This window comes from Argentina silus (assembly GCF_951799395.1).
Source record: "Argentina silus genome assembly, chromosome: 2".
NCBI lineage: Eukaryota > Metazoa > Chordata > Actinopteri > Argentiniformes > Argentinidae > Argentina > Argentina silus.
In genome coordinates this window covers 8,720,022-8,729,899 of record NC_139656.1, presented here as the reverse complement: position 1 = coordinate 8,729,899, position 9,878 = coordinate 8,720,022, and the positions used below count along the sequence as shown (strand labels likewise).

At 42.1% G+C, this 9,878-nt stretch overlaps 2 protein-coding genes across 5 annotated transcripts; both read right to left on the bottom strand.

The window, feature by feature from the left end:
- Window positions 1-542: 542 nt before the first annotated feature.
- Window positions 543-7,431, bottom strand: ggnbp2 (gametogenetin binding protein 2). Of its 4 annotated transcripts, none has more exons than XM_083688678.1 (14): window positions 7,375-7,431; window positions 6,360-6,489; window positions 5,630-5,710; window positions 5,197-5,450; window positions 4,826-4,924; window positions 3,761-3,874; window positions 3,446-3,655; window positions 3,075-3,249; window positions 2,740-2,928; window positions 2,307-2,502; window positions 2,091-2,216; window positions 1,825-1,973; window positions 1,456-1,698; window positions 543-1,356 (listed from the first exon to the last, which is right to left on the bottom strand). In XM_083688678.1, the coding sequence occupies exons 2-14, from the start codon at window positions 6,450-6,452 to the stop codon at window positions 1,150-1,152; spliced, it is 2,136 nt and encodes a 711-aa protein (XP_083544804.1). In that variant the 5' UTR covers window positions 6,453-6,489; window positions 7,375-7,431; the 3' UTR covers window positions 543-1,149. The 4 variants fall into 4 exon arrangements, with proteins under 4 accessions (XP_083544804.1, XP_083544805.1, XP_083544806.1 ...); XM_083688679.1 differs by having other exon boundaries at window positions 1,825-1,970; XM_083688680.1 differs by having other exon boundaries at window positions 2,355-2,502.
- Window positions 7,432-7,795: 364 nt separating this feature from the next.
- On the bottom strand, window positions 7,796-9,754 carry pigw (phosphatidylinositol glycan anchor biosynthesis, class W). Its single transcript, XM_083685996.1, has 2 exons — window positions 9,613-9,754; window positions 7,796-9,443 (listed from the first exon to the last, which is right to left on the bottom strand). Exon 2 carries the CDS (start codon window positions 9,438-9,440, stop codon window positions 7,953-7,955), a length of 1,488 nt encoding a protein of 495 aa, XP_083542122.1. The 5' UTR covers window positions 9,441-9,443; window positions 9,613-9,754; the 3' UTR covers window positions 7,796-7,952.
- Between the last annotated feature and the right edge of the window lie 124 nt (window positions 9,755-9,878).

The window sequence follows — 9,878 nt, the reverse complement described above, 5'->3', positions numbered from 1 at the left end:
AATTAAATCAATGTATTTTTTCACTCGCTCAATGTAATTGCTTGCATTCAATTTAAAGAAAATGTTTTGCATAACATTTCCACTCCGTGAACATGTTATATATATATATATATATATATATATATATATATATATATATATATATATATATATATATATATAACGAGAGAGAGAGAGAGATACTATCTGGAATTGTAGTCCACCAATGAGGAATGAGGATAGCCAACATTGAAAATTACTCCTGTCAGTAGCATCTAGACTTTTATTTGGGACAGGCCAATTCTGTCATATTACGCCATCTACTGGCACCGTGTAAGACATAGCACCAATGAATAACAGCGTGGTGTTAAATCAAGGAATTCCTTTGAACTCCTTTTCAGCAAAAATAACAATAAATGCAGACACCTGGGTTGCTGCTTTCATTACTGTAGTGTGAGTACGTATTTGGTTTTACATTTTTCCCCATATCGCATCTGCTGATTGCTGCTAATAATTTATCATGACACAGCTGAGCTGCAAGAAACAGTACAGAAACACCAAACAACTTTCTAATGCATATTAATAAATATTCTTTATTTAGTAAATTTTGCACATTGCGCTCTTCACATTACATCCAAACTTCGTTATAAATGGATGTTTATTTTCTGTAAAATCTTTATATTCAGATAATTTCATTTCTGTACACATTTATTGGTACAACTTTTTCCACTAAAATGAGTTGTCACAAGACAAGAGACAAAATGGAAAATGCAAAAAAACAAACAAACATAAGACTACATCTAACCCAAATGTCACAGCTTGCAAGCTTGATTATCAAATCCACTGTGCTCTTTATCAGCAGCCCTACAATTGAGACCAGAAACAAACAGTTGGGTTTGGTCAGGGAGGACATGGATGGGGTGAGACAGTGGGGAAGAAATAGGAGAGAAAAGACAGGAGAGTGAGAGAGAGAAGACAGAGAGAAATAGAGACACAGACAGACAGCATGTAAGAGAAATGAACAGGAAGAAATTAAGAATCACATTTACTTCAAACAAAGGGAAAAATCATTGAACAAGACACCAATGCATTTCAGAATTTTCTCTTTTTAAAGGTGGTGCAGCAGTGGTAATCATGAGTGTTTTCTTGTAAAAAGATTTCATAATATAGCTAATTGACGCTGGTGGTAGTGAACCACTCTCCTCCACAGACTGGCTTACTCTGCTCAGTGGAGCGGCAGTAGTTGGTGAATTTATCTTTCAGGTGCTGTCTGTACTGATCACGGTTGTTGTAGAAGGACTTGTTGTTGTCCACAAAAGCCTGGATTTCATCCTGTGTGAGACAGTTCTCTTCATCTGAAGTCACTTCAGAGTCATCCTGTTTTGATAACACACACACAATTAGAATAAAGCACTTAATTGGAGCTCAAAACAAGTAACTGACTATCATAGCTTTTAAACTAAACATTTCACTGACCAGAAGTTCCATGAGACTCTTGAGAGCGCTGGTGTCCCATTGACCGCACATGTGTGCTTCTGGGGGCCCAAGATAGTGGCACATGTTCTTTCGATGTTCTGCCCACGGTAACTGAAGTGCAATGCTGGAAAACGTATCGCAGCACAACTTGGCACACATCTCTTTGGTTCTGCACATGTGTGATGATGCTGCATTGTGCCCTCTCCTGTTCCCCTCCGCCACACAACCCTCAGCTTTTTGACCCTGTGAAGAAAAAGCCATTTTCACTTAGCAATGTGCATCAGAAAACGATTCAGGGGAATCGACAACAGCCCGGGTACATGGAAAGATTATAGTGATATCATTGAGTAACTTTGAGTCTCGTCTCACCTGATCATTACATAAGCCCTTGTTCTTTCTTTTCTTCTTTTTATTCTTGCCCTTAGTGTTTTCTTCAGAGTTGGCCCAGCACTCCACGCAGCTATCCACCCCATCCTCCTCCTTGTCTTCAGCACAGTGGTGGCCACATGAGTAGTCTCCTCCAGAGGACAAAAGACAAACAGCCATGAGAATGAGGACAGATGTGGTCAAAAGGTCACGATGGCTGTCTTTGAATTATACATCACTACCCACTAACTGAGCCACCATAAACTGACCTGCTTCATAGTGGTTGCAGATACCCTCGGTGCAGGCGACATCAGAGCCCTCCCTTGAGCCTGTCTCGCTGCCCTCCATGCTAGAGGAGTAGCCACAGTCACTTCCGTTGCTATGGGGCGATAAACCTGAGGAAGGTCAGAGGAAAAAAATACTTCATCAGCTCAGTTGTTGAATGTGTTCTTTTCTAAATGATGGTATTGGTGGGTTGATCTTACCCAGAGTAAGGTGTTTGTTCTTGGGTGATGGTTGATGAGCAGCATTACCTTTCTTGACTTTAGGAGAGCCTAGGATAGCGCCGTCTGGGCAGCTGCAGGAAGTGCTTTCATTGGTGACGATGACCTCGACACAACTGCCCTCCTCATCCGGGCTGCCACAGGCCTTGCATCCGCTCTCAACAGACTCTAATGAACCCTGGAAGACCACAGAGAGGGCAGAGTTAGAATTGGGCAATCACTAACAATAACTGCCACCTTTTGAAAGCTACAGTAGCAAACGTCTGGTTCCTAGTTAAATGTCACAATGTTAAACATGCAGAATGACATGTATGAGCAGTTTCCAGTGACTGACTCTCACTGGTATTTCCCTGTCATGCAGACAAACTGCTCTGAGAGAGAGAGAGAGAGAGACACACACACAGAGTAGAATTACCTCATCCAGACTTTTCTCCTTGCCTTCGGCCTCCTGCTCAGACATGTCGAAGCCGCACTTATTTTTGCGTCTATTCTTGCGCTTCTGCCTCTTCTTCTCCTGCTTCAGCCCCCGCGCTCTCTCCTCCTCTGACAGCTCCTCACACAGCTGCTCCAGCCGGCTGATCCCCTGCACCTTCTCCACTGCCATCTGTGGATATGTCAACACATCAATACTGTGACACATCAACACACCATGTAACCATGGCCCTGTGTCTGATGGAAACACTAATTCATCAATAAATGTGTTTGATGTGTGTCACATCAAATTGTTTGCACTGCTGCCATCATACAAACCTCAAAGCTTTTGCGTAGTGCATCAATGCCCAGGTAGAATAGCATCTGCCAAGTCTGCTCCTCTGCCCTCAGTTTCTGCCAGATTCTGTGCAGCCGCTCATACAGGTGTATTCCCAGGCAGGTTAGAACTTCCTCTTGTGCAATGTCAATGGTCTTGGCGTGCCTTTCTCTGCGTCTAATAGAAGAAAACGTGTCAGATATTTTTGTACAACACTATTTTACAAGCAAACATAAGGTAGTTATGTTTCCTTTTTTTTGCTGATATAACTAAAGGTAATCCTAATAAATATGTTATGACTACATACAGCACCTACATAGCATTTAGGAAAAAGGTTAATGTGCTAGATAACCCATTCTAGCAGTTTACATACTCATATCCTCCTGCAAACTCGGGCTCAGCCCGGCCCAGAAGGTGGGCGATGAAGTCAGTCTCACAGCATACATGGACATGCCGCTCATGGGGGCAGCAGCGTAGGCCCTCATACAAGGCAGCACAGTAGCCCTTCTCTTTACTGCAATCTAGCTCCCCAACCAGGATGTTGTATGCCCGTAGTACCTTGTTCTTACAGTCAGTGCAGAACCTGCAGTGAAGAGATAAAAGACAACACAGAGTTGAAAAGGAGGATTAAAAACAAACAAACTGTAAGCTACAATTGCCCAAGCAAGGTAAAAAAATGGAAAATTACCTGTGTTTACGCAAGTATGTCTCCAAGGTCTCCAAGAGACAGGCACTGTCGATGAGAACAACCTCATCCCTGCACTCCTGAGACATCAGCTCCCACACATCCATCCAGCTTCCCCTGTGAGAAAACCCATGGTTACCAAACATATCTACCATCAATAAACAGATGCACACATTACAATTTAAATTTTCAGCCCGAACTCGATTGATTTCCGATTGATTTGGGCCGGGACAGGCTCAGGACTGCGGTGACAGACCTGTGTTATTATAATGCAAAAATGTTTTGTCTTAATTACTGAATTGGGTGTTTCAAGGCTGTGAAAAAAAACAACCCAAAACATTCACAATTCGCTGTCATGCCCTCTTCACCTGTACCTGACCAAGAGTATCAGATAAATTGAAAGCTTCAAAATGAAAATTCATCAGCTTCGCTGAAAATTCATCAGCCTTGAAATTTCAGGCCCGTTTCAAACTCTAGCACACTATCATTTAAAAAGACAGGTCAGCATTACAAGCATGGCAGGCATATGACCAGTAAACCATTCATCATGATCTGGATACATCCTGAATTAGCCTCAAGAAAGTATAATCGCATGGTAAACTTTCACCTTCACAATTGTTTCAATCAAACAACATTATGTACATGATCCTGACAATGAACTCAAACATATGAAACTGCCGCAACTGGCATTCAGAAATCTGAACTCTCTTTGAATGAACAAGCTTTGCTGCCTACCTGCTGGGGGACTGAAACGGTCCAAAGTGAAAAACGATGCTACATCTGTTGTCTGTCTTGGATCCGTCATTGTCTTTCTCTAAACCTACCACTTTGTCTGTGCTCCCTTCTCTAAAGATTCATAAAAACATCTCAAAGAAACTACACAATACTGCACAATTCCAACACAATGAGTCAACAGCTTCAAATTGTGTGAGCTAAAGGATGCCCATAGGTGGGCACATTTTTCACTTTCAAGAACGGCTTAACAACTTTGTCTTCTCTAGAGTCATGTAATGCATCTTGTTATGTCTGATAGCAATTAATGATCATGAAATGCCACATATTACTCACCCCAAAGGCTTAGGTTTGTGTGTGTCTAAGGAGTGCAACTGGCAGCGTTTGTTCTTCTTGCTTTTTGGAATTGCATTGATCATGTCATTCAACTTTGACCTATGGGATATGAAAAAGCATTATTTTCTCCTCTGGCACATCTACTGCAAAGATCAGATTTTACCAGTACTAAGCTGAAGAAAACATGCATATTTCAGTGTACTTTTATATTTTCTGCTGTCAAATATTTCTGCTTGTAAAAGAAACCCTCATGATTCATTATCTAGATGGTTTGAGGGAGAAGGACCACTCAAGTACAAATAGGGTATGCTACAGAAAGCTATTACAAAAGAAAATACATCAGTGTGAGTGTCTTATGATAGGTCACTAACCCGTGGACATAGAAGAGGGTGTAGAGCTTCTTGGCATCTGCCACACAGGCCTTGGTAACAGAGAGCACGCCTGTGGGTTTCACAGTGAGGGGCTCCAGGGCCGGGTTCCCAGACTCCACCAACTGTGAGAAGAGGCGCTCCACACTCCGCCTGCAGCCCACACATGGCACCAGCTGGGACAGCGCACTGAACACCTCCCTGGATGTCACCATCATGGCAATGTTCAGGTCCTGCTGCTTTAACATGCTGTGATACTGTGGCAAGAGGCACACACACGTGTTAGGACACCGAAAACATACTTGTGAAATAAGGACACATGCTTGATGGAAAAATAACAACCTGTCCTCAGGTAAATATCAAGCCATGCTAAAAACACAGACAAATCTCTTCGGGTTTAGGAAGTGCAACAATCTGTGACAATGACAGAACTCACCTGGACGAATTGCTTCATTTGAGAGCTGTTGATCTGGTGACTATCGAGGTTCATGACACTGTCAGAAAACTCCATAACCATCTGAGGATGGAAAGTAAGGGCCACATTTATAGGGTCGTCTGCACACATAAATTCTCCAACACATGGCTGGAGTATGCTAGGCCCTATAGTGGACATGGAAAGCTGTTATGAACAAGGTAAATTCATGCATTTCCACCTCCAATATCTACTGTCCATTACAATGCACATAGCCAACAAAATGAGTCATATAGTCCAGCAGCCATACTGATTGACAGTGTGAAAATATCTGGCCCAGATGATAGCAGTTAGCTTACAAGACACCTGGCAATAGCATACAGTACAATGGGCCGTTTGCAGTGATGAATATATTCTAGCCAGTTAGCTGATGAGTAAGGTTAAAAGCTCAGAGTTGGAAAGCCATAATTCATAGCACGCAAGATTCAGTACCTAACGCTAACCTATATCAGGTTGTCACAACAAAACATGACAGATAGGCCCCATCTACAAAGACAGCAAACAATGCAGGTTATTACTAGCAAGCCGGTGGGACGATCGAGCTAATGCTACGTGACGGAAGGGCCTAGCTAGCTAGTCTTCTCGCTCGCAACCTCCCCTTGGGCATTTGACATACTTTCAAAAGAGGCTAATTGCAAAGATGTCAAACTACGGTGGCCCCTTACATGGAACAGAAACACAGCCACTTTCTTACGGTAAGAGTGTCATCGATGTAAAGGGGAATCTGTCTTGCGAGGAAAGGGAAGTCTTCTTCCCCGTCCCTGCAAACCGCAACCAGACGCGCCATGTCTTTCCAGCTCCTGTCGTAGAGGTAGCAGTACTGCCTGTATACAGTGGGGACACATTGAGCAAATCAGACACTAGCAGTTTCACCAATAATAGCTTGCTAAGGCTAACGTTTCCAGTAGGGTCATTTCAAGTTGCATAGCTAAGGTATATTGTTATAGTTAGACACAGAATAATGACATGACATCAAATGGGTGCTCGGTTATCTTTGAACTACTTACAAAAATACGTTATACTGAATGTGAAATGTTAGTAACGATTATTTACATTCCTAAAATGCCCTTGAGCCTTGATGTTGATTAAACACAACAAGGCTATGATGACATATTGGTATTTAGCTTACTAAATAAGTTAGCTAACATTAGCTGGGGAGCAAAGCTGAGCTAGCTGTCAACAGCATTTAGTAGGCATCTGCCACCCTGTGCTGCTCAGCCGGCTTAGTTTAGAAACAGCAAGCTATCTAGCCAATTTTGCTGGATTCTCGCATTACTACCTAGTGACATTATTTAGGCCAAGTCACAATGCATGGCTTGCTAACATCACGCTAGCTGTTAGCTGCTAATTAGCACGCTAGTACTAGCAATTTGCTAGTGAATATAAACGTCAAGTTATAGCTAGCAAAAACTAACGCTACTGTAAAATAGGCAAAACTTCTACATCGTGTTGTGGTCAGCTAGGCAACTTTCTTGCCTGTCAGCTTACATCGCTACATTGAGTTAGCTAGCTACCGCCACAGCAGGCTGAAATTCGAATACAAATTAAAGAACCGTCCAAATAATCGACTCAATATTTCGCCGCAACAGTAAACCAACAACAGCAGATCCGTACTGATCTTCATATTTCGAAAACCGACAATAATTGCCCACACTATACACATAATGACAATATGGTGCAAACACAAACAATAGCCTTACTTTACCTACCCGATTTCAAAAGTTGCCTTTTTATACAAAAACAAACAAGCGCGACAGAGGCGTATGTGGCGGCGGAATCTTAATGTAACCTTTGCCCTCAAGACGTAGGTTATAAAAAAAAAAAAAAAAAGTTCCAGGCGATATAATATTTGAGCACTAGATGTCGCTAAGGATGATTGTTTACGTGTGGGGGGACCTAAAACATGGCGACCCCATTAAACTAGATAATCATAGAGGTTTTCATTTCGACCTTTTAAATATATGACTCTCTTTGTAAAGTTTTCAGTTTGTTCAGTAAATTACACATTTTGGAAATACTCTCTTTGTAAGTAAGTGCTCTGTTTCGTTTGATGTTGTTCTTATGTTCTTATAATGCTCATATAATGTGTAATTCCATGATTCCATGTAATGTGAATAAAAATTTGGCATAATAAGCATGTTTTATTCAGAGATGTAACAAATCTGCATAGCATGCATAGTCAACTCTTAAAAAACATTTGAATACAATAATTTGTCCAGAAATTGGCCATGCTCCAACTTCTCTGAATTATAGTCTTCAATACAAATGCAAGTGAATGATACAGGGTTTACCAAAATTTTAGTGTGATTTCACTGAGATGTAAAATGTAGATTACAAAACTATTCATGAACATGTATGACAGCAAAATACACACAGAAAAGTAATTACTACTACTGAAAGTGTCCACGAGTACATTTGTCAAACCTGTCATTAAATTTGCTAGCATGAAAAATAACAACTGGTTACGGTTGATAGCTTGAATAAGACAAAGTCCATCCATTTTCCTTGCAATTTTCTCCTGAGATGAAGAGTTGTCCTTCCTTTGTGGACTCCAAGAGGATGACACCAAGGAACAGCTTGATACAATTTTGGAAAATACTAAAACCAAATCAGCACTGCCTAAACAGGACAAGAAAAACAAAGACTGGGCAATAGTCCATATACAGAATGGTAGATTTGCCATTCTGCGAGATACTGGCTCCACAAATGTCTGACATGCATACAAAGCAGCATATAGTCCACAGCTTCCCAACAAGAGATTACAAATCAATCTGATCCAGTCTTTCACTTGTGTTCTTGGTCGCATCACGTAGTGTCCAATCTGGACTCCTGCCATGTAGATTGCTACGTAGCCCACAACAGAGGAAATGCCTTCCTTGTTGGCTTGAAGAAAGCCTCCGGTCCTGTCACTGTTGTGGATAATGAAAGACTTCAGTCCAGACATCTCAAGGGTAATTTGGTAAAGCCCACCAATAAGAAGGGCCAGGAGCCATGACCAACTTACTGGGAATAGAGCCAAGAGCACAGAGGCCACCACCCTGACTATGGCTAGTGTGAAGAAGAAATTCCAATGTACACCATACTCTGATACATGCTCGTGGTAGCCAGTTATTTTGAGGCTCACCAGCCTTGCCATGCCAAGAAAAACCAGGGGCCAGACAGACAAGAGCTGTTTAACAACATGGCTTAACTTTGATCCTGAAAGGTCCTTCCTCCGTGCCTCTGGACAGACAAAAGCGTTTGCAAGGATGTAAGCTCCAACACCAAAGTCCATAACCCCCGTCCCATACGTTTCTGTTTTGGCATAGCGCCTTGGGAACACACTGAAGTCTACAGCTAGAATGCTTATGGCAGTTTTCACATTGACAAGCACTCTAAATATGGTCACAAAGGGGACCTGGTTGCACTGAACATGGCTCTGCAGAAAGCTCTCAACAGTATCTTTAAAGTGCACTACAACAGGAGAGCTTTTGTTATAGTAAATATGGAATAGCACCCCCATGTTCACAAAGGCCAGGCTCATGATGACCAGGTGAAGAATGTCACTCATAATGGTGCATGACAGGACAAGGGGTAGTATTATTGTGGAAAAGTCCAGGAGGAGGTGGGCAATCCAGGGAAGAGGAAGTGTCCCTTTGCCTTGTTTATATAGAATCAGAAACAGTCCTCGACTGATTAGGCACAGTGGGGCAAGAAAGGACCCCAGAGCCACCTCCTCAAGGCTGGTCCCTTTGAGATTGCTGACGAACGCCTCCTTCAATTCCCTCTGCGACATTGCCTACAAAAGAAATGGACAATATGATCAAATCAAGCTGTCGGCTCATCTTCAAGTTGTACAAGTGATCCCTAATATTCGGTACAATGATGAGATAAAAACATCATTTATATATCCTATCTCTAGCTTGCGCATCTAACATGATTCTGGAACTGGATCATTTATCACTTACCGCAGATAAGGTCTGTAGCTTGCGTAACTCAAAATATTAATGTGCGATACTACTGCATTGTAGACAAACTGCTACCCAATTTACAGATGTAAAAGACCCTTCGAAAGTAGAAGATGACGCCGGAGACCACATTCATGTTTTTATTTCCGCGTTCTGCAGACGGGCGTTCCTGTGCGTTAAGTCATGAGGGCGTTCCTGTGCGTTACGTCAGTGACGTTTCGATCATTTTTCAACCACAGACTTTCTGAGCTCGTGTAGTTTCAAGT